Below are 24,417 nucleotides of genomic sequence, written 5' to 3'. Positions count from 1 at the left end.
TTTTTTTTTTTTTTACAACAGTGGTCAGAACGCGTTTCATTCGGATTGCTCGTCTTCCTACCACCAGGCGGCGTGATATATATATATCAACCGGAAACGCAGAAGAAGAAAGATGGAAGTTTATCACAGGGTCCATGTGTAAACAAACAATGTTTTTATGCTGCGGTTTGGTTGGATTCAATTTGAGACCCGTTTACTCCTCGGCTGCCGTGTTCGAATCACACTGCTTATCTTAACAATATAATTTATGACCAGTGACCACGCACGGCCATCATGCCGTATCTGGGTAGCGAGGACGTCGTGAGGGATCTGAGGAGAGCCCTGTGCAACCCCCACGTCCAGTCTGACCAGCTGCGGTACAGGAACGCCATTCTCAAAGTCATCAGGTTGGCGGAACACGCACAAAACACAACAACAACGATGACGTGTGTTAAGTTTTTGTAATTCAGTAGTTGTGCTATAACTGATTTCGACCTCTTTAAACCCCAATACAAAAGTGCTGACTCAGCAGCAGCAACAGCAATTACTCAATTACGGAATTCACTGTAAACTGAAAGATATACAGTAAATAGACACATAATAATCTGTCCTTTAAGTTTTTATGATCTGAATCCCAATCCAGTTAGAAGACCTCAGGTGAATCCATTAACTTTGCGCTTTCGTCCTCACAACACCCGCCATCCTTCCCCTCTTATGTTTCAGACTGATGTCACAAGGTGTAGATGTATCCAGCCTGTTCAGTGAGATGGTCAAAGCATGTGCCACAGTAGACATTGTCCAGAAGAAACTGGTCTATGTCTTCTTGTGCTCCTATGCTTCGATGAACCCTGAGCTGTCGCTGCTGGTGATCAACACACTGAGGAAGGACTGCCAGGATCCAAACCCGATGGTCCGCGGCCTGGCCCTAAGGAACATGACCAACCTGAGGTGACAGTGCATTCCAACCATCCTTGTTGGTCTAGAAATTGTATAAACGATTTGACTTTTAACTTGACTTTATGTGGGTGTTTCAGGTTGCCCAGTTTGGTGGAATATGTGGAACAGCCGCTCACGGTAGGACTGAGGGACAGAGCAGCTTGTGTGCGACGGGTTGCCGTTCTCGGCTGGGCCAAACTTCACAACCTTCAACCGAATGCCGAAATAGGTGAGGTGCTTGGGTGAAAATTGACAAATATCGGATATCTAAAAGTGTAAAATTTCATTGATCAAATGTAACATTGTACGGTGCCCCTAAAGGGACATTGAAAAAATAAACTAACTGCTTTCTCATTATACTGAGAAGTAATGAGAAACTTTCTCACTGGAATGAGAAACATTTTCATTGTAATGAGTAAGTTTCTCATTGTAATGAGTAACTAGTCTATTGCATGTGTGAATGTATAAAAGTCGCTTATTCAGGAAGCTACCGCTAGTAGGTAAATAAGCGACGACTACCTGAATGCAGGAAGAAGCCCCGTAACTTACTCATTGTAATGAGTAAATTACTCATGACGGTAAGTTACTCATTACAATGAGAGGTTAGGGTCTCAATTGAGTAACCCATTGTAATGAGTAAATTAATCATTACAGTAAGTTACTCATTTCTGTGAGTAACAATTGTAATGAGTAACTTACTTATTAAGTGAGTCATTACAATGAGTAAGTTACTCATTACAATGATAAGGTTTCTTATTACAATGAGAAAGTTTCTCATTACAATGAGAAACCAGTTAGGTTTTTTTTTTTTTTTTCAATGTCCCTTTCAGGCAGGTGTGTCAAACTCAAATTCACAGAGGGCCAAAATTTGAAATTGAACAAAGCCGTGGTGGGTCAAGGTTGAACAAATGAACATTTTAATATGGAACCAAACAAGTGTGTCATACTTGTAAAACCGCCGGGCCAGCTTTAATATTAATTTTAAAATGCCTCGCGGGCCAAATATAATCACACGCCGGGCCCCAGAGTTTGACACCTGTGCTTTAGGGGCTCCGTAACATTGAGACGAAGCTTGAGTCGAGTGTAAATTAAATTTGATGTACTACATAGTAAGTCAAACAGATGTTTGTTCAGTTTCGGAGTGCAACTAGAAGTACATCTGTTGCCCAGACATGAAAGCACAAATATCATGTGTTTGTGCTTGAAAATCAAGCCTCTTTCCTGAAAATACTTCTGGTGACAATCCTGACAGATGCTGTGGTGGTGAATGAGCTGTACAGCCTTCTCAGGGACCCAGATCCCGTCGTGATGGTGAACTGCCTTCGAGCCCTCGAGGAGATCCTTAAGGAGGAAGGAGGGGTCGCTATCAACAAACCGATCGCTCATCACCTCCTTAACAGGTTGGACAAGATTTCAGATCAAAATCATCGGACCCGCTCTCCCTCGCTCTTTCTCAACATTTAGAAGTACTGTCAGGAAAGAGCTTCTTCATGCAGTAATTGACCTGAATAGAGCAAATGTTTCTGTAGGGCCTAATGAATGTGTTGCTGTTTTTTGTGAAGTTTAAAATGGAAATAGTGGAATATGTGTGTGGATTCCTGTAAATCATTATTTCTTTTAAATTTACTTGACAGTCATGTTGTGATTTTAATTTTCATTTTATGTGTTTTTAAATCAGAAGTTTTCGTACTCTTGGGCAAATATTTCGAGGGCTCCCTTTTACTTTTACTTTGTCATATTATTCCAAAGTAACACTTGGTGTGGTTATTAATTCCCATTCAGTGCATCTCGTGATTTGATGGTGACCAGTCCAGTCTGTAGTCTCCCTAAGTCAGTTTGATCACCAATTTCCCGTCTGAGGAAAGAGATACTGTTGAAGCCAAAAGTTTATATACACTGTGCAAAAAGACGTTTTTTTAATTTTTTGTCTGTGTGAAGTCAAAATGAGACTAAAGCTCTGGTCAGTCAGGATCACCAAAATTATTTCATTTTGTGAAATGCCACAATAATGAGAGAGAAAATTACTTAGAGAATTTTATATTATTTTCTTTGAGGTCAAAAGTTTACATACAATTAAGTAAGATTGGACAGGCTCTGTTTGAATCCTGGCCCATTCCTCCCGATAGAACTGGTGTAACTGAGTCAGGTTTGTCGGTTGCCGCCATTTCAGATCTGATCATTGATAAAGTGAAACAGCTCCACTTTAGTTTCATCAGACCACAAGACACGTCTCCAGAAGGGAAGATCTTTGTCTTGGTGTCTTTTTGCAAATTGTAATCTGTTATTTTATTTTTTTTAGGAGCAATTGCTTCATTCTCGTTGAGTGGCCTTTCAGCCCGTGTCGCTGCAGTACTTGTTTCACTGTGGGTAATGGCACTTTCTTACCAGCATCTTCACAAGGTCTTAAGCGTTTGTTTTGGGATTGATTCACACCGAAGGACATTCATCCCTGGGACGCAGAGGCTGTTTCCCTCCTGAGCGGTGTGGACATTCCCATGTTTATACTTGGGTATAACGTTTTGAACATATGAAAGTGGCACCTTCCAGCATCTGGAAATTGCACCCAAGGATGAGCCAGAGTTGTGGAGCCCCACAATTTTCTGTCCGTTTTTCTGGTTGACTTCTTTTGATTTTCCCATGACGAAACAAGGAAGAAGAGTGTTTGAGGTGTGGCCTCAAATACATCTCCAGGTGTCCTCTCAATTAACTCACGTGTTGCCAGTTGACCTATCAGGAGCTTCCGAAAGGCATCACCTCATGATCTGAGCTTCTCCATGTTCTTTAACGACAGTACTTTTTATGTCTGCAAACGTTTGAGCTCGAAGAAAATAAGATAAGAAAACTTCTCGCATTATTGCAGCATTTAACAAAATACAATAATTTTGATCCTCCTAACTGACCTGAAACAGGATAATTTTTTTTCTGGTTTGACTTTAGACAGTGAGACAAAAAATGAAACGTGTTCTCGTACAGTGTAAGAAAACTTCTGTCTTCAACTGTAAGTGCTGTAGCTTATGTGAACAGCCTTTTTGTGTGTGTCGACATAGGCTGAAGGAATGTGACGTATGGGGTCAGAGCGACGTGCTCAAGATACTCCAGCGCTACCAACCTCAGTCCGAGGATGAGGTCTATGATATCCTCTCCCTGCTGGACGCCTCCTTGGTCAGCTCACACTCGCCAGTCATGGCATCCACGCTGAGCCTTTTCCTGAGCTTATGCTCAGCCTTGCCAACAGTCAGCCGGGCTGCCCTGGAACGAGTACTGGTTCCCCTGCTGTCCACCTGCGGGAATGCTTCCAGAGAGATCAAGTTCACTGTGCTCTGCCACATACAGGTGAGTGTTTGTGTTTGGACAAGAGAAATACGCACTTACATGGATTGTAGTATTCTATTCATATTTTCGTACCTTGCGGTCTGTTGGAAGTGTGCGCCAATTCCTCTTTTGCCTATTGAGAAACTACCACCACAACTTTCTGCTGCGTGTTCGTTGCTTTTCCAATAAAATATAACCAAAGAATGAAGTCACACCAGTTGCAATTTTGATCTATAGTCACGGGCCAAGAGCTCAGGATGGTAACAAGATCACAGGCACCCACACTGAACTTCCGTGTGACGGTCTGAGCGCTCCCCCGTGCTGAAAAGTCTCCTTTAATAATGCGCAGCCATTACTAACAGGGGAATTCTGGGTACGTCGAAGACACTTACTGGACAATCCCCCACTCTCATAGTTACTCTTCTTCTACATAGAGAGAACTAACATACGTTATAACCTAACCGTAAAACAAAAGTTGATAAAAAGATATACACATATATGTACGTTCGTTGTGTTCATCTCTCTGAGACGTCCATAGCCAACATGAACACCCGACGACAAGTTGTCGAATGGCACATGTTGGAGGCATGGATGGGGATGTTTCTGAATTGCCGGAAGTTTACAAAATATACACGCATGCACGTTAATCACAAGAAGACTTTTCAGCACCGCGAGTGCTCAGACCATCACACCGCCACCATTTCCCAATGCGAGCAGGCACGGGAAAAGGGCACCTCTCCCTCTCGGCCCTTAGATTTATAGTTCCTATTTGGCCACTTCTAGATGTTGCTGCTGTGCTCGCGCCTCATCTGGTTCCTGGCGATAGTTGATGCAAGTGTGCCACTTCTTGGAAAATCCGAGACCTCTTGCAACTTCTGCCCTTCTGTGACAAATAATATAAAAAAAAAAAATACACTGGCCAGCAAATTGCCAAAATGTCTGTTTATGGCCCAAATCATATGAAACTATTTCCCCTTCTTTTGCAACGTTAACTGTTATGGTTATTTGATTCACTGGAACAGCTGCACTCACAATCAAACCTAGGGGCAATTTAAAGTGTCCAATTAATGTTGCATGTTTTTGGAATGTGGGAGGAAACTGGAGTGCCCGGAGGAAACCCACGTAGGCACGGGCACAGCAAGCAAACGCCACACAGGCGGGTCCGGGATTGAACCCGGGACCTCAGAACTGTGAGCCCAACGTGCCGCCCTCACTAGAACATTATAAAATTATTTCGTTAGCTAAAATATTTACCTGATTGCAACAAATCCCAGTTTTGACCTTAGATAACCTAATCGACCGATATCATGTAAGTGGAGAAATTCGGAATTTTAAAATTACACACCGTCGCATCCTGCACTATTTGATTGATTGAATTAAAAAAAATCAAAGGCATGACTTTTGCTACATCAGCTTTCTGGTATACTCGAGTACTTTTCCATGTTGTGAATTTTATGATTTTTGTTGAACTGACGAGAGGTGCATTTCTGTTGATGTCCAGGAGAATATAGTCTGAGAATTTTAACTTGCTCTGTGTTTGATTTGTTTACTGGTGTCAACTCGTTCCTTTTCTCTTCTCTCTTTTTCGGATTCCCACCTTACATCTGCCTACAGTTCTAACTTCATTCAAGTGACTTGTGCCGAATGTTACCCTTGAGGGAGTTTAAATCTGTCTACACGTTTCCTTCCGAAAACTCGCTTGCCCCTTTGGCTTCTCAACACGTTTTTCAGACCAGACCTATTTCGCTCAAAAAAGGAGAGAATCTCATCCCGTTTTACCGCCTTTTCTTCTACTTGCACATACTCTGACGGTCATTGCATCTTAAAATAACGCTTTCTTTTTTTTACTTTTTTACTTTTGGCATTGTCACGGAGGGTAAGCATATGGAGCGCATTTAGCTCGTCCTCACTCTACATTGCCCGGATCCAACTCAACACTGCAAGAGCACCCCAGCCAAGGTGGACAGCGCAGACCCTTCCTTTCCCAGTGTTCCAAAATCCCACAGTTATTACACAACCAATCTAACACCCCTGATCTCAATCCACCCTCACCTCTCGCTGTGCCTCAGTTGTAGCCTGAGCCAGAACAGGTCGAGCGGTGTTGGTCCTCTACTACAGCCGTTGTTCCTGCTTTTTTTTTTTTTAATCGACCTCTTGATGTAACTTTTTTTTTTATTACTAAGGCAACATTTTCTTTTCATTCTTCCTGGCTAAGTGATGTAAAAAAAAAAAAATCCCACCCAGCCGGCGTCGCTGTTGTCATGAGTGAGTTGTCGGTCATAGCCCCAGCCTCTGGGGCGGTACTCCTCAGAGCACTGTCTTAGGGTTAATTTGAGTCACTAATGGACTAGCTGGTGGATGACTTCTGGACGCTTCCGACCAATATCAGCGTGTACGTGACAAATAAGTAAGACTAGTTTCTCCCTCAGGCGTCTGAAAGACAGTTAGACAAAACCCCGTGTGAAACGGGAAGCATTTCACGCGTGGCAATCCCGGTTTCACCCAAAACATTTGCCGTCCATTTCAAGATTATAGGGCGATCCCCTCCCGTGTTTGTAGATTCTAATAGAGCTCGTGGACGAGATGTCACCATTTTCACGGCGCCATACTGCCGGTCAAACAGGGCTGCTCGACATTGTGGGAGACATTGAACCGGAGGAGAATATTTACATTACCCGAGACCTGTTGTGCTGTTGGTTGGCACAACAGACGAGACAGATATTCAAAGAGATCATTCTATGGGGTACCAGTTGAAAAGACCAGAATATATTGATAGATTTCGGCAAATAAACATGACGGATGGTGCGCAACCAAAATACACACACGCCTGCGTAGCGATCGCTTCATTTCAGGTAGGATTTATTCTTCTCAATCTCAAATTACCAAAAAATATTTATAATGCCAAGTTGTCTTATTTGAGAACAATGTGTCTCAGAGGTTTACGGAGGTTAAGTGTGGTCGCAATCGCTTTCGTGTACGTTCCGTGGAGATGACTCCGTCCTCTTTTTTTTTTTTTTTTTTTTCCCCCAATCATAGTTAATGTATGCAAGTTTGTGTAAAACCAGGGTTCAACAGTCCACTTTCTTATCGGTGAAAACATCGACTTCGGCGTTAAATACGGGTCCTCCATGCCAAGTGTCTCTCATTTCTCCACGTACCTTTGTTTATTATCACCTTGTAAATGTTTAACGGTATCGGACAAGACTCTGGGCGTCGTGCTATAAGACTTTATTTTCGTGTCGTCTCCAACCAACTTAGCATTGAACAGTGCTTTGCTGGACCGGCAATATGGCGATATAAACAAAAGTCATGTGATTTTATGATGTAGGTGCACAAGCTCTATAGGTGAATTTAGTTCCCTCAATTACTTTCAAGTCTCCCAGAACTGTTGGTGTTCTGTGTAACATCAGAACTCTTCCTTATTCTTGCCATCTGTTGCTAGTTTCTGCTGCTCGCGACTTCATTCTAGGTGCCTCACTCCGTCTGTATCTGCAATTGCCACGTTGGCCGCTCTCCATTGGCATTCTGACAAGATGCCTCCTTTAATAACGGATAAGGTTCCCCCAAACCCTCCTGACTTGCTTCGCCACGCCCTCATTGCTTATCTATTTTTACATGAGGCGGTTTGAGTTGCAGAATTAAATCTTCCAAGTCTGAAATATCCGTACAAGCATTAACTTTATTCTCCAACTCACATACTACAGTTGATTTCTAGGGCAGGCCAATATTCTTTTTTTTAGACCCAGAAAGCCGCTAAATTGGCTTCCTATGTAGTCAATCAGGTCGTGTCACCAAGACCAATCACACATTATAAGGGCCTCCCAGTGGGCCTGCGAACCACCATGTGAAACGCAATGGACCCTCTGATTACCTATGCCATCAGCGCTTGGACAGCAGGCAGAAAATGCGAAGGAAATGCATGGATGGTGGAGGAGCTGAAAGGGTTGCAGTCAGCCTCATCAGACATTTTTTTTTCATTCCTTCACCTCGTTCTTTTTTAACTTTTTTTTTTTGCAATTGGAGACCGCCATTTTGATCAAATCTTATCTGATATTTTGCAATTTTGTTAGCATGAGCTTGTAAACACATCCATCCATTCATTTGCTTAGCCGCTTATCCTCACAAGGGTCGCGGGGAGTCAACGTACACCCTGAACTGGTTGCCGGCCAATCACTGGGCACATGGATACAGACAACAGTTGAACTCACAATCACACCTAGTGGCAATTTAGAATGTCCAATTAATGGTGAATGTTTTTGGAATGTGGGAGGATACTGTAGTGCCCCATTAGAAAACCCACACAGGCACAGGGAGAACATGCAAACTCCACACAGGCGGGGCCGGGATGGAACCCGGGTCCTCAGAACTGTGGGGGCGACGCTTTACACCTGTCCCACCGTGCCGATTTCTGTATTTGTCCTCGTGTTTGGTCATGTAGTGGCGTTTCAAATTGTGGTCTTTTAACGCAGCAAGCTGTGTACAACGGATTAAGTACACGCCTTTACCAATGACCTCTCTAAAGATGCACTTGGCAGTCCATCTCTTGTTAACATTCGTTATCAACTTTTCTTTTCTTGCCGTGAGTTGACATCTTGAGGGTAACCTTGCTCGCATCACTTGTTGATCTTTACATACGCGCACGGCTCACCGCACATAAGTGCATCCACGCAGAAGTAAATGTGAACGTAACACTTCAAAATAAAAGCAACACCTGTATTGCACGCACAATTACATTTTTTTTTAATTGTTTTTTTGTTTTTCTATGATTGGCCTCATGCAGGCTGGAAAGGGTCATCGATTGGGCCCGCGGGCTGTAGAATGCCCAGGTCGGGGTTAGAGCATCTGCTTCACAGTTCTTAGAGCCGGGGTTCAAATCCCAGCCCCACCTGTGTGTAGTTTGTATATTTTCCCCTTGCTTGCCTGTTTTTTCCAAGTGCTCCACTTTTCTCCCACATCTCAAAAAGATGAAGACTCCAAATTGACCTTAGGTGTGATTGTGAGCGTGAACGGTTGTTTCCATGTGCCCTGTGATTGTCTCACAACCGTTTCAGGATGTGCCCCGCTTTCTACCCAAAGATAGCTGGGATAGGCTCCAGCACTCCCGCGACCCTCGTGAGGATACGCGGTTCAGATAATGGTTGTGTTGCATTTCAGGGTGTACCCTCCCTCCGCCCAAAAGAAACTTTTGAACTTTATCTCCATCTTATAACCATCTACTGTAGGGTTAAGGTTATAAATTGGTCCAGTGCGTATTCTCAGTGAGTGATTAAAAAAATGATACAAATTTAAAAGTGTGCAGAAGGAATGTTGGGTCATCTGTGATTTTATGATTCCCCATACAGTTACTGCTGCGGTCTGTCCCTGGCCTGTTGGGGGCACACTACAAACGTTTCTTCTGTGGCTACGCTGAGCCTGCCTACATCAAGCAGAGGAAGATGCAGGTAGGCCGTTCTGTCTGTCTGTCTGTCTGTCTGACCCAATCTCTACAGTGTCATGAAAAAGTATTGACCCGTTTCTCAAATTCTAATAGTTCAAATTTACTTCTGATTGATTTGGCCAAAGGAATATCCCATCTCTGTGAAACCAAATGAAATTTCATTCGGATTTGGCCCGTTTATTCCGATTGAGATGTTTATTCAGAGCATTTTCATTCGGTTTGGGCTCAAAAACTGAATATTGGAATAGAACGCTCCAGAATTTTAAACCAGGCTAGTCTTCCAGCTTTTTATTCTTTATTTCAGACCCAAGGTGGATCCCTATTGCAGAGTAAAGAAAATGTTGCATAGAGAAACAAGAAAAAGTCCATCACAACCACATTAAGAAGAATGCTGATTTAAAACACCAAAGAAGGAAAATTTAACCCATTCATGGGCAATGTGGCAATTTTTTGCCTTATTGAGATAAGTCTCCTAATGGGCCAAAAATAGGAAATAACACGTCTTTCTCATTTGTGGTAAAGTTATATGATAACTTGAGGCAGCCATGTTGGGTCAGGAAGGAAAGGGAAATAACTCCGTGCTAACGTTGACCAATGAGTTATCCTCTCCTGATATCAAATCATGGCTTCAGATTAAAACACTTCAATATTTTGATATACTGAAGGATATAATGCATGAAAATTATGTCCCAAAAATGGGACGCTACCCACGAATGTGTTAAATTTCAATGATTTCCAACCTTTATAGAGCCAAGGCACATATTTTACAAAATCCCACGCCACTCCAACAAAAGTAAATGTCACCAAAAATGGATCGATTAATCTCTGTATGTACTTTCTGTCATCTAATAGAAGAGGATTTTTTTGTTCTGTCTGTCATTGTGCCTCACTGGCATAAATAGATGAATAAAGACACATTATTTCTTGGAATAAATTATTATTTTTTTTTTTTTAGTAATTACATAAAATTGGACAACTTCCCACAGCACAACTGAAGAGCGCTCACGACACACTAATGTACCCCGGCACACTGTTAGGGAATCACTGGGTTAGACCAAGCAATCCCAAAGTACACGTGAATAGCTGCATAAGATATACTGTAGAATGTTTTCTAGCAGACATGATTCGATTCAGTGACAACCATGTAGGGCTGTCTCTACAAATACTTCGTACACAGAATTGTTAAACAAACAAAATGGACAGTTTTTTACAGACTCAACAAATTGTCATTGTTGTGGTGAGCTGGCGTGTGGCTGACAACTTTGTTGGACGGCTGTGTCATTAACCGCTTGTGGGCTCATGGAATGCCGGCGGACCACGACACTCTTGCCCGTGTTGTCTCAGTCCAATGCTCCACAGCCTTGCACCTTTTACAAAACAGAAACACTTAAGTGAGTAACCGTTTACCTCCGCTGGCCCGCGAGCTCATGACCTAGCCTGTGTGGTAACGAGCCAGCGAGCCAGAATTTGCAGCAGAGTACTGTCAGGAGCTTGTGGAGGGTGACCCAAAACCTTTGACCCAAGTCATGCGGTTCAAAGGAAATGCTACTCGATACTCAGAACTTTCATTCATTCAAGGAGGAACGTTTGACATCGAAGAAAATAATGTAAAATTCTCTAAGAAATTCTCTCTCTCATTATTGTGGTGTTTAACAAAATGAAATACTTTTAGTGCTCCTGATTGACCTGAAACTGGAGCATTCGTCTGATTTGACTTCAGACAGTGAGACAAAAAAATGAAATGATTTTGCACAGTGCGTATAAACCTCTGGCTTCAACTGCATGTGTATGTTTGTGTGTGTATACAGTTAAAAAAAAAAAAAAAAAAAAAAAAATATATATATATATATATATATATATAGATAGAGAGAGAGAGAGAGAGAGAGATTGATTAATTGATTGATTGATTCAGGGGACAATTTGGATTTTTTTTGTGCCTTAAATTGAATTGTCATTTGAAAACAGCATTTTGTATTTCCTTGGGTTGTCTCTGCGTAATGTTAAAATTGGTTTGATGATTTTAAACTTTTATGTTTTGATAAAAAATTTAAAAAAATGAACGGATCAAAGAATTTTTCACGACACTGTTTAGATACATTTTCTGAGCTGCTTATCCTCACAAGGGGAGCAGGAGTGCTGGTGGCTATCCCAGCTATCACCGTCAGATACACCCTCAAATGATTGCCGGCCAATTGCAGGGCGCATGGAGACTCACTCACATTCACACCTTGGGGCAATTTAGAGTCACCAATTAATGCACGTTTTTGGGATGTGGGAGTGAAAACCCACACAGGCACGAGGAGAATATGCAAACTCCACACTGCCGGGGCCGGGATTAGAAAATGTATGGAAATGTTTTATCACAGTATCAGACCAGTCAAGTCCTCTCTTTTGTAATACGAGTACTGTTCTGTTTGCAGGTGCTGGTCGAGCTGGTAAATGACGATAACGTTGCGATGATACTGGATGAATTGAAAGAGTACTGCACTGATGTCAACACAGACACTGCCCATGCTGCAATATCAGCTATTGGTAAACAGCAACTCACTGAAATGGCAATTAGCCGTGGACTTGGGCTGTTTACTTTCTAGTTTTGTTTGAAGCGGTTTTATGCTACAGTAAGGTTGGGTTCTCATTTGCAGGTCAGATCTTGTTTTTTTCCCATTTTATTTATTTAGTTGCCAAATGTGACTCATCCAGTACAATTCTGATTATTTTCATACCCAACCGGGTCTTTTTCATATGTGGATAGATATCAAATACTATCTATTGTTAGACATGCCACAAAGCAACAGCATGTGAAGAAGCAGAAAACTGTGCGCAATGACAAAAAGATACATTAGAACTGATAAATGTAAAAAACTATTGGCTCTGGTTGCACAAAATTTTTGAAATTTGCAGAAAAGCGTCATGACGAGACCTACGTGAGGGACCTTATTTACTTTTGTAAACACTGCGCTTTGTGTTTATGTGCATTCATCGGAGATCTTGGACTAATTCTGTCTAGAGTTGTACAGGGAGTCCTCAGGTTAAGACGGCCTCGACCTAAGACGTTTTCGACTTAACAACACCCCCCCCCCCCACTCCGCCATTTTGTCTGGCTAATGCTTGTCCGTGTTTTTGTGCCAGGAGAGTCTTCGCATTTTTCGCCATCCTTTTTGGACATGGCCCTAAAGAAGAAAGCTGTGTCTTTTAGCAAAGCTTCTGCAGCCACAAGAAAATCCATTACCATGGAAACGAAGCTCAAGATCATAAAAAGATTGGAGAAAGGAGGGACGCCAACACCACCAAGGCTTCAGTTGGTCGAAAGTGGTGACAATTATTCAAGACAAAGTCCGTATTTTAGCGCATGTGAAGGCTTCCGTTCCTACGTCGGATACAAACAAGGTTCTTTGATACTTGTCGAGATGGAGGAGATTGAGGACCAGGTTCCCTTACAATAGCTAAGCACAGCCTCCCCTTCTTCTTCTCCATCCACCTCTCAGCAGTAATGCCAAGTACATCATCTTGTTTATTTCAATGTATTTTGATGTAAATTCTGACTTTAATGGTGGAATCAGAATTAAGTCGAAATTCTAGTTAAGTCGCTATTGTAGGAACGGATCTCAGTCGTAGACCGAGGACTTCCTGTAGTCACATTTGTTTTGTAAAAGATTGGATTTAACAAAAAAAAAATCAGAATTGGGCATCATACCCTGTCGTGTGAACGTGACCTGAAACATTCCCACTCTGTGAACACGTTCATTGCCACTACAGGTATTTTTGGATGGGTCACCATTTCACTTGTTGTACATTTTCTGTTTTGTTATGGTTCATGACATCAACATAATCTGCTAGAATCATCGGAAAGGTTTGTTTTGAACTTTTCTTGTTTGAATCTGTTTTGTTCAACAAATGTTACGATAAATATTTCCAGTATCATAAACAATCGTAGGCTGCCTTGTGGGATACACTGGGATCGTCCTTGACCGTGCATTTGTGGTTCATTTGCGGTTTAACTTCCAGGTCGTATTGGACGAAGCTACAGCGACAGATGTCTCCTGATTCTCACTGGACTTCTGCGACTAAAACAAGAGAGCATCACGTCTGGTATATTTCTGCATAATACTTCACCAGTTTGTCGGAAAGATTTTTGCCCGACTTGTTTTGTAATGGATTCCTATTGTGTGCCATCTCTGGTGCCCTTCCCAATGTGCAGCTGTGGTGCAGACAATGCAGGACTTAGTCTGGGTGTGTCCTCAGTGCAGCGAAACTGTGTGTTCTGCTCTAGAGGGGTGTGAGGAGGTATTGCAGGACAGCCAGGTAAGAACAACACTATTTCCTCATCCCCATGCTGCTTAACTCCCAAGAAAACCCACAAAAAGTTTGGGATTTTCAGATTTCGGCTTGAATTTCAGATTCAACTGTTCAATGTTTCTGTACTTTTTGCACAAATTGCTGACCTCTAACAAATGCATACCAGGAATGAATGGCCCAATACATTTCCAGGTTGAATTAGAATCGGTATTTAGACGGTCCTTGTCGTCAAGCTGTTCACATTTTGACATAAAGAGAGAAAGGCACACATCAGGGATCTTGTTTGATTTGTTTTCCATATCTGTGACATACAAATTAGCATGGACGCATGAAGCATATTCATTCTGCGTCATTCTAGTCTTGTTTGACCTCGTTGCGGTTTTTGATACTATATATAAACACACACACTCACACACACTGCTGAACAGGTTGGACACATGGTGGGACTAAAATGGAAGAGTCCTTAAATGGTTCAGGTCCTGCCTGGAGGGAAGGTGTTATTTTGCAACCATTGGAAGTGTTCAACCTCATGAAATGGCAATGAATTATGGGGACCCTCAAGGGTCAGTTCTTGGACCTCTCCTGTTCAGTCTCTACATGCTACGCTTTTGTCAAATTCTTCACAACTTAAAGTGCCACTGTCATGAAATGGAGGATTTTTAGTATGTTATTGTTGAAAAAAACCGCAGCCGGCATGGACTCATGCGTTTTTTTCACCACAAAACATGATTTTGACATATATGGCTTTTTGTAACTCCCGCCATGAAAATCCTCTCGAGGGATTTGTTTTTCAACAAGAAGCAGGAAGTGATGTTGGAGGCAGTAGCGCGCTCAAGCGGGCTCGTTTGTTTCTACTAGTTTTACCTGCGGGATGATAGCTCATTGTTCTTCTGTGTTAGCCAAAATGCCGGCTCGTTGCAATGCTGGATATTGCTCCAACACTTGGGAGGATGGATTCGCTCTTCTCCATCGCGGAAGTGGATTGGACGGGGTAGCGGTTTGGCCGCAGTGTCATTGTCGCTCACCGGCGGTGTTGGTTTGGGCGTGATCCGCATATCATCTAAATATGGCTCGAAACAATTGGGTAATATTGCCCTGGTAACGTCACTCGGTTGTGACTCTCTGTCTCTTCTTCGAAAGGAGCTTTCGTAACAGGAGGGGCGTGTTCATCTCCCACAGTAAGGGGCCACAGCGTGTTTTCAATGGCGAATGTCCGGGGTGATGCCACGGGCAGGAGATGCAGCGAATATAGCGACCACTTGGATGTCGAATGACAGTTCCGCAACTTTGCGCATCGATGACGCGCTCTCCGCTCATATTTATTTTTTCGTATAGACATTGAAGTGAATAATTTTACATGTCTTTTTCATTACAATATCTATTTTAAACCTTGACTGCCATAACTTTGTAGATGACTGCAGTTTAAATGAGGCGTTGAGTCACTGTCCAAAACTGATAACTTAATGAACTAAAATTTTCTTCAGTCAAAGCACAACAAATTATCAAACACATAATTGAATAAAAGAGGGTTCCTGTCAGTAAGTAGTTGGAGTCACTCTCTTTAAAATGATCACACAAGATTGCCGATGGAATAGATCCTTTGTGAGCTGGTATTATTGGAGCATACCAAACTGTTATATGCCAGATTTTTTTCATCTTAATTTGTTGGGTTTGTCACAGATAGATCAAACATTTGAAGATTGCAAAAGTCCATCCAGTAGATGCGTACCAGGGCCAAGATGACACCTAAAAATCAATCAACAGTACTTCACAATTCCCAGGCCTCAATATGGATGTTCTCAGACAGAGGTGACCACTGGCTGACCTTAGTTTCTTCAGTGAGTGGCAGCAAAGATACAGAGAGACCGGAAGAGTCACAGAAAGCCATAGATGTGGACATTCATGGAAAATTATTGGTGGATTCATTGATCAATAACCTGAATTTTCCTGCTCAGCTCCATCTTAGTGCACAGCAAATTGTGCAAAAAGTACTTCAATAGTTAGACACGGACGTTGATAATTTTAGGGACAGTCAAATCAAGGTCACCTGTAAGGGTTATCGTGAATTTTGGGTACCATCTGAAATTTCACCCAAAAGATCACATTTTCTGAGTATGGTTTATCATCATTTAATGTTCTAAAACGTGAGCTAAATGCGAAACATTCTTTTGCATATCGTCATCCTCCGCAGGGCAAGCAGGCCTTGCTCTGGTTGCTGGGAACATACGGCGATCGAATTTCCAGTGCCCCCTACACGCTGGAGGTGTTCATTGACGGAGTCAGGTGTGAAACTTCTCCGGCGGTCAAAATGGAGCTACTAACTGCCACCTTGAGGTTGTTTTTGTGCCGTCCCGCTGAGACTCAGGACATGCTCGGAAGACTGCTGCATTACAGCATAGGTGTGTTTGCGTGCATGTGTAATGGAAGAGAAAACGATAGACATTTTCAAATGTTTTAAAATCTCTTTTACAGACGAAGAGACAGACATGTGCGTACGAGATCAGGCACTTCTTTACTACCGCCTTTTGCAAAGTGGGGTTGACGAGACGTGCAAGGTGCTCCAGGGTCGGAGGTCAGACCCCTCCCTCGGTGTTCTTATCGGCCATCCCGCTGAGCCTGTGAGTCAGTGGGCTCACATGTTCAACACGCTGAAGCCTCTCTGGCAGAGCACCTCAGAGACGCAATCAGCAAAAAGCAGCTTTCAACGCATTGCATTTGACCCCAAGCCAGAACTCTCGGACAACCTGAACTCTTGTCAACTTAAAAGTCTTCATACAGGTGAGTTCAGCAATAAAAAAAGTACAGTGTGCCCTCTCTTCTAAATAGACGAGGCACCACGTTAGACATGGTGCCTTACAATGTGGACCACCTTATATGCACGCTGAGTTGCAAATGTTGTTGACTCGTCCACTAAAGTACACTCAAACAAACTGGCTACTCTGTTAGCGTGTATGCTAGCACATGTTTTAGCGTGTACGTAAACTACCATATGACGACGCTCGCGAGGCAGTGACGAACAATTGTATTTCCCATCCGTAAGGAGAAGAAGAAAGCCATTTCTGACGATGTTGACTGCAGTCAGGGTGTCACGTTGAAACTAAAATTATCACACCACCGCAAAGAGAATAGAATAAGTAGCAAATAATAAAACAGAATGACTCAAATAAGTGACACAAAACCTACACTTTAAATGCTATTTACATCCTCCCAGCATGCTTTGCTTCACTAAAGCTCTCTTGAGTACCTCTTTAACGTGGACCTTTTGATTCGATTTTGAGAGGTATTGTGCCACTGTCTAAATCAGATAAATAACTGGATGAGCCAAAATTTTCTTCAACTAAATCACAACGTAACTGAGAGAATTGTTTTTGGCAGTAAAGAAAAGAGAATTGCTGTTAGTAAACACCTGGACTCTCTATCTTTAAAAAACAAAGACCAAGTCCTTGGTGTTGTGATTGATTCAATCACAAAAACTGCCTTCTACCATCTGAAGAACATATCTAGAGTGAAGTCTTGTATGTGTCAAGCAGACCAGGAAAAGCTCGTCCATGCTTTTATCTCAAGTAAACTTGACTACTTGACTAGTGTAATGGTCTTCTGAGTAGACTCCCAAAAAAAAGAGTATTAAACAGCTGCAGCTCATTCAGAATGCTGGAGCTGGCATTCTGACCAAAACAAAGCAGTCAGAGCATATAACATCAATCCTAAAGTCCTTGTACTAGTTTCCAGTCAGCTTTAGAATAGATTTTAAAGTTCTGCTACTGTTCTATAATCCACTAAATGATTTAGGTCCTTAATACATGAAAGAAATGCGTACGGAATACCAACCCAGTAGAGCCCTGAGATCGACTGACTCGGGTCAAATAGTGGAGCGCAGAGTCCAAAGCAAACATGGTGAAGCAGCATTTAGCTATTATGCTGCACACAAAATGGAATAAGTTGCTAACAGAGCTGAAGTCAGCCCTAAGTGGGAATGTTTTTAAATCCAAATTGAAAACTCTTCTTGCTTTTTAGAATATATCCACTTTTTGATCAAATTACTTGCATGCATGCAGTTGTAATTTTTTTTTTAATATTTTGTTTGTCATTTTTATTGTTTTTATGCTGTTTTAAATGTTTTATCTCTTTGTTTTCAAATGGCTTTTATCATGCAAAGGACATTAAGTTACCTCGTCTATGAAATGCACTATACAAATAAATTTGCTTTGCTTTAGATTCTCTAACATAGACCTTAACTAGACTACTATTGGATTATGGGGTGGAACAATAGTGTGTTAAGGAAGTGAAGAAACGGGTCCAAGCGGGATGGAACAGTTGGCGGAAGATGTCTGGTGTTCTATGTGGCAGAAGAGTATCCGCTAGGGCGAAGGGCTAAGTTTATAAAGTGGTGAGGCTGGCCATGATATACGGATTAGAGATGGTGGCACTGAAGAGGCAACAGGAAGCAGAACTTGTGATGGTGGAAATGAAGATGTCGAGGTTCTCGATTGGAGTGAGCAGGTTGGATAGAATTAGACGTGAGCTCATTAGAAGCAGAGCCAAAGTTGGATGTTTTGGAGATGAGGTGAGAGAGAGCAGACTTCGATGGTTTAGACATGTCCAGAGGCAAGAGAGTGAGTGTATTGGTAGAAGGGTGCTGAGGATGGAGCTCCCAGGCAAAAGAGCGAGAGGAAGACCAAAGAGAAGGTGGATGGATGTTGTGAGGGAGGACATGAGGACAGGGTGTTAGAGAGAAAGATGCTCAAGATAGGCTTAGATGGAAAAAGATGACACGCTGCGACGACCCCTAATGGGACAAGCCAAAAGGAAAAGAAGAAGAAGAATTAATCCAGCCCACACATTGTTGCTATCGGAGAGGAAGCTGGAGTATCAGGGAGAGGATGCAAGACTTCAATGTTTTGGACATGTCCAGAGGCAAGAGAGTGAGTATATTGGTAGAAGAGTGCTGAGGATGGAGCTGCCAGGCAAAAGAGCGACAAGACCAAAGAGAAGGTTGATGGATGTTGTGAGGGAGGACATGAGGACAGTGGGTGTTACAGAGGAGGATGAACGAGATGGGCTTAGATGGAAAAAGATGACACGCTGTGACGACCCCTAATCGGGACAGACTGAAAGGAAAATAAGAAGAATCACTAATACAAAGGAACGATTGCTCTTGCATGCATGTACTCAACATATCTTTTGTCACGCAGCATCAAGTAGTCACAACATGCCTGGGAACAACTAGGACGCACAAAATGACCTTAAAAGAGATAGAAGATGCGACACGGAACAACAAAGTTACATAAAATAAAAACAGTCTCCTACAAGGTGTCACAGTGACCGACTGTTTAGCACATCTGTCTCACAGTTCCGTGGACCAAGGTTCAAATCCCGGCGTTGCCTGTGTGGAGTTTGCATGTTTACCCCGTGCCTGTGTGAGTTTTCTCTGGGCACGCTGGTTTCCTCCCACATCCCGAAAACATGAATGCGAGATTCTTCGAAGACTCTAAATTGCCCGTAGATTTAATTGTGAGTGTGAATGTTTTTTTTTTTTTATATGTGCCTTGTGGTTGCCTGGCAACCAGGTCAGGATGCAACCCAACTCACGCCCAAAGCTACCTGGGATACGTGAGGAGAATTTGCTCTACTTTGTTATTAAGGAATGATCGTTTTAGTTAAAGGAATAAAATGAAATTGGACATCGTAATTTGTATTTGTAATCCATCAAGTTACCAACCAGTCACTACTTAAGTCGTTCTTTTTTTATTTTTATTTTTATTTTTTGACTGAATACACGCTCATGTTTTTATTTGGGGGACTACATTTTACTTTTATTGTAGTCCTACTTATTTTCAATGCATAGTGCAACTGTTATATTTCTATCATTTTATGACAGTTAAAAATGTTCCCATTTGCTGTTTTTGACAGTTTCTGAACCTCAATGTTTGCGTTTCTTGCCATACGTTTCCTCCAGAGAGCAATGGCGATCACACACATTTGCCCGCAGATGGCCTGTCGACCGCCACCATCGTCCCTCTCAGCTTGCTTCCGGCTTTAACTCCAGGAGAGTTTGAAAGTCTGTGGCTCCGAGGTAACATAGTGTCAAACAAAGGCCAGGGTTTGTCCTGGCTTGAATCAACCGTCACTCATTGGTGTAATCTCACAAATGGAGTTAATTATCATCCAGAAGGGTTGAGTGTCACATGAGCCAACGTGTGGAACCTCGATCAATCTTTAATGAAACGTGCACCTTGTGTTCCAGAGCAAACGTCCCATTCTGCTGAGCATTCCTTTGCAATGATGTTATTTATTGATTGTGAAAACGTACCTTTCAAACATGTTATTTGGACGTCCACTTTTACCCGACACAATTAGGGCTCTTCAGCTATCGGGGGAAATTTCAGAATGAGCCCAAAATGCACAATAAGCTTTAGTTAGTTAGACTATCTCTTGACTTTCATGTCCAACTTTTCAGTGTTTCAGTAGTTTTTGGCCATTCTTCTGTCTTCACACAAAGAGCTCGACTGCACCAATTACTATTGAGCTCGTGCACATACGTCATCAAATCACGTCACTGGCCGGAAGTGCCGGTCAAACAAAGCATTGTTCAATGCTAAGTCGGTTGGAAATGACGCGAAAATACATCTTATAGCACGACGCCCAGAGTTTTGTCTGATACTGTTAAACATTTAGAAGGTGATAATAAACAAAGGTACGTGGAAAAATGAGACACTTGGCATAGAGGACCCATATTTAATGCCGAAGTCGATGTTTTCGCCGATAAGAAAGTGGACTTCTCGATCTACACATGGATTGGGTAAGTCGTCAAGATTTACACAGAAGAGTTTGAAAGCGTAGAAAAGTCTGGACGCGTACAAATACTTTGATGCTGGATCTGTTCTCAATCAAGAATAAATCCCACATAGCGATGGAGCCACTCAGATTTTCTTCAATACAAATACCAATATTTAAATAAATGACCCCTGGTTTTACAAAAACTAACATTAACTATGATTGGGAAAAAAAACAGCATGTCAGCTCCTCTGTACATGAAGCGTGTTGCGGCCACATGTTAAACTTTGGTAAACTTCTCCGTGACAGACTTTTTTTTTTTTTTTAAATATGCATTGGACTCATCTGAGAACAATGCATATTTAAAAAAAGAAAATCAACCGCTGGGATAGGCTTCAGCCCCCGTTCACGGAAGCGCATTACAGCCACACGTTGAACTTCGGTAAACCTCTGTGACTGACGATTTCTTTTTTTTTTAACACATTCGTGGTCAGCGTCCCATTTTTGGGACATCATGATTTTAATCTGAAGCCATAATTTGGCATCATGAGAGGATAACTCATTGGTCAAAGTTAGCAGTTAGATTTTTGGGACAAGATTATAAATTAGTAAAGTTATATAACCATATAACCATAAACAAAAAAGAAGTGTTATTTCCTTGATGGTGGCCTGTTAGGAGACTTTTATATCAATAAGGCAAAAAATTGCCACCCTGCCCATGAATGGGTTAAATATGCATTGGACTCATTTGAGAACAATACATATTAAAAAAAAAAAAAAAACTCCTCCCTATCTTTATTTTTTTTTTTTTACGCATTGTTCTCAAATTAGCCAATTTGGCATTATAAATACTTTTTGGTAATTTGAGATTGGGAAGAATAATTCCTACCTGAATTGAAGCGATGGCTACACAGGCTTAATGGGCACCATCCATCACGTTTAATTGCCGAAATCCATCAATATTTTATCGTCTTTTCAGCTGGTATTCTATAGAATGATCTCTTTCATCGTCTGTTGTGACAACCAACAGCACAACAAGTCTCGGGCATTGTGAATATTCTGCTCCGGTTCAATGTCGCCCACACTGTCGAGCAGCTCTTTTTCACCGACAATATGGCGCCGTGAAAATGGAGACGTCGCGTCACAAGCTCTATTCATTGTTTTGTACGCTGTATGTCCACCTTTTTTGGGAACTACTTTGGCTTTTTCAGGGGTTCTAACCTGTTTTTTTTTTTTTTTTTTTTTTGCTACTAGGTGCTGATCACGCTTCGGAAGAGGAGAACGTTTTCTCTACGACAGAACATGTCCAGCGTCGCAGTGTCACTCAGTCTTCGCCGCAAAGCTTTCAGGCTGCAATGCAGCTGGTCAACATCCAGACGTTGGCCTTCACGCCTCCTCACGTATTCCCCTGGAGGGTCTACTTGTACACGCACACCGAAGCACCTCCCTCCAGCACACTCGTACTGGGAGAGTTACTTTATACTGGAAAGGAAAATGAGGAGGGAGCTGCACAGGAAGCCGCCATTGACGGCGAGAATGCAAATAAAACAGTAGTGGGAGGAGAAACTGAGAAACAGGTAAATCGTGAAGGTGGATTCGGAAAGAGGAGCAGCGGTGACCTGGCAACGAACAATAAACAAATCGCAGAAGTAAAAGTGACTCTAAAGCAGCGACCAAGAGACGACAAAGCTCTGAGTGGTTTTCTGGCCATCCTCACCACTGTGCTGCATGCACTGTCCCCAGAGGGAGAATGAATGTGCGGCACAGCGGATGAGAGGTTGCGTGTAAACATGTTTCTGCTCTCAATGTGGATTTTGCATGTTCTCCGGTTACCTGCCGTGGCTTTATCCCCAAAAATTTGCTGTATGAAATCTTCATTGAAGACTACTCGTAGCCTTGGGTGGTTGAACTTCATAGACGCTCGAGTTTTTAGCCGGTCTTTTTTGAAAAATACCCTTAAAAAGCTTCGGAAAACTTTCTTCAATGGCGGCAGGCGTTGGAAAGCAATTTTGATCGAGTCGGGGATCTTCGCTTGAAAGGTTTCCCAACCTGAAATATATTTTTTTTCTGTCTGGATTTGACAGGGCCACTGTAAGAACATGAATGTGATCAAAATAATTCCAGTTTTGACTTTGTTTTGGCGTCTTTGTCTTGCTGGAGGATGAATCCCCTTCCCCATCTCAACTCTTATGCAGCCTCAAAGAGGTTTTCTTGGAGGACTACCGTGAATTGAGCTCCAGCCATCTTCCCATCAAACTGACAAGTTCCCCGTCCCTGCTGAACAAAAATATCCCCACAGCATTTTCACAGTTGGGATGAGGAGTGTTACTTTTCCAACACACATAGCACAAAATTGAACTTTGGTCTTATCGGGCCAAAGCACCTTCTTCCATGTTTGACGTGTCCCCTTCATGGCAAAATCCAAATGAGACTTCAATTGCTGCTTTTTTTTTTACGCGGAGTCTGACTACTCGGAGGCCTACACGCGACGCAGTGCGTAAACAAAGACCCCCAGGAGCTCCGGGCCAGCAGCCGCGGATTGTTCTTTCGACAGGAATAAAGCAGAGTCTGACGAGCGAGCTCCAACAGCCCGCTGTCGGTGGCACCGAAAGCCTTTGGCCTAGCGTCGGCATCCGGGGCTAACGGCTAAACGGCTTTGTTTACGCACTTATGTCGTGCGTAGGCCTCCGAGTAGTCTGACTCCACGTCATTCCGCCCCAAGCACCATCCGAATATTCAATATTCACTACAGCCACAGGTTCAAATCTGTATGCAAGTATTCCTCCATCTGCCCGATCAACTGATACTGCTATGTCTTCATCAGATGAGGATAAATACGAGAAATCGGCGCTGGCCATAAATGGTGTCCCATGTAATCCAGCGTTTTTTATGGCACGGTACACGTCACACCCACGCATGTAGGTCTTGCGAAAATGGCAGCGCCCCTGAAAATTCGTAATTGTCGATAAAAATCTTCTCTCAAGACTATTAAATGAGAGGGGATTTAACGTCACATTGTCAAAATAGACTACATATTACATGACCTATTGAATACATTGTTAATGCAAAGCACTGGATTTCCCCTTTAACATTTCATAGATAAACATTCTGTTTACTACGGCATAGTTTTAACTTGTAGACATACGTACGCATATGTTATCGAGCGGTCTGCACGTTTGCCAGTATGACGAAAGTCTTGGAGCGAAAAGATGAAGATCGTGCCAGGGAAATTGATAAAAACCACGGGGTAAAAAACTGTTTGAGATGGGCATGGTTTGAAAAAAATGTAGCCGTGCAGGTAGGAACGAAATCCCCGCAAAACGCTGTGCAAACTGTGTTCCGATATGATCAATTATGGAAGCCTAGGAGCAAGAAATATCCAGCAGCATATCCAAACCAAGAACCACAAAGGTGAGTTGGATGTAAATTTCTTAAAAGTATTATATGATTGACACCTGTTAATTACGATTAGGCCTATCTGTAGCACTGGCCTTGTCGATCACACATTTTATTGCTCACTTTTATATTTCATGATCTCCTTTATATATATATATATATATATACACACACTTCACAAATAAGTACACACGTAATTATATATATATATATATAACAAATTACTTGTGTACTTATTTCTGAAGTATAACTTGTCAGTGCATTTGCCTATTTGATATAAATTTCGC

General features: G+C 42.3%; 1 protein-coding gene across 1 annotated transcript; it reads left to right on the top strand.

The window, feature by feature from the left end:
* The first annotated feature begins 107 nt into the window (after positions 1-107).
* ap4b1 (adaptor related protein complex 4 subunit beta 1) lies at positions 108-24,257 on the top strand. Its single transcript, XM_061841816.1, has 13 exons — positions 108-386; positions 703-927; positions 1,014-1,144; positions 2,168-2,315; positions 3,963-4,248; positions 9,570-9,668; positions 12,085-12,196; positions 13,670-13,753; positions 13,863-13,966; positions 16,152-16,359; positions 16,433-16,738; positions 19,917-20,033; positions 21,989-24,257. Exons 1-13 carry the CDS (start codon positions 274-276, stop codon positions 22,486-22,488), a joined length of 2,433 nt encoding a protein of 810 aa, XP_061697800.1. The 5' UTR covers positions 108-273; the 3' UTR covers positions 22,489-24,257.
* The last annotated feature ends 160 nt before the right edge of the window (positions 24,258-24,417 follow it).

The sequence above is a fragment of the Syngnathoides biaculeatus genome, chromosome 2 (genome assembly GCF_019802595.1).
Source record: "Syngnathoides biaculeatus isolate LvHL_M chromosome 2, ASM1980259v1, whole genome shotgun sequence".
NCBI classification, from domain to species: Eukaryota; Metazoa; Chordata; class Actinopteri; order Syngnathiformes; family Syngnathidae; genus Syngnathoides; species Syngnathoides biaculeatus.
Note: the sequence above shows the minus strand (reverse complement) of the source record. Positions and strands in the feature narration are given on the sequence as shown.

Coding starts and splice junctions, on each gene's coding strand:
- ap4b1 (XM_061841816.1), top strand. CDS start 274: ATGCCGTATCTGGGTAGCGAGGACGTCGTGAGGGATCTGAGGAGAGCC. Junction 387..702: donor GCCATTCTCAAAGTCATCAG/GTTGGCGGAACA, acceptor CTTATGTTTCAG/ACTGATGTCACAAGGTGTAG. Junction 16,739..19,916: donor ACTTAAAAGTCTTCATACAG/GTGAGTTCAGCA, acceptor CGTTTCCTCCAG/AGAGCAATGGCGATCACACA.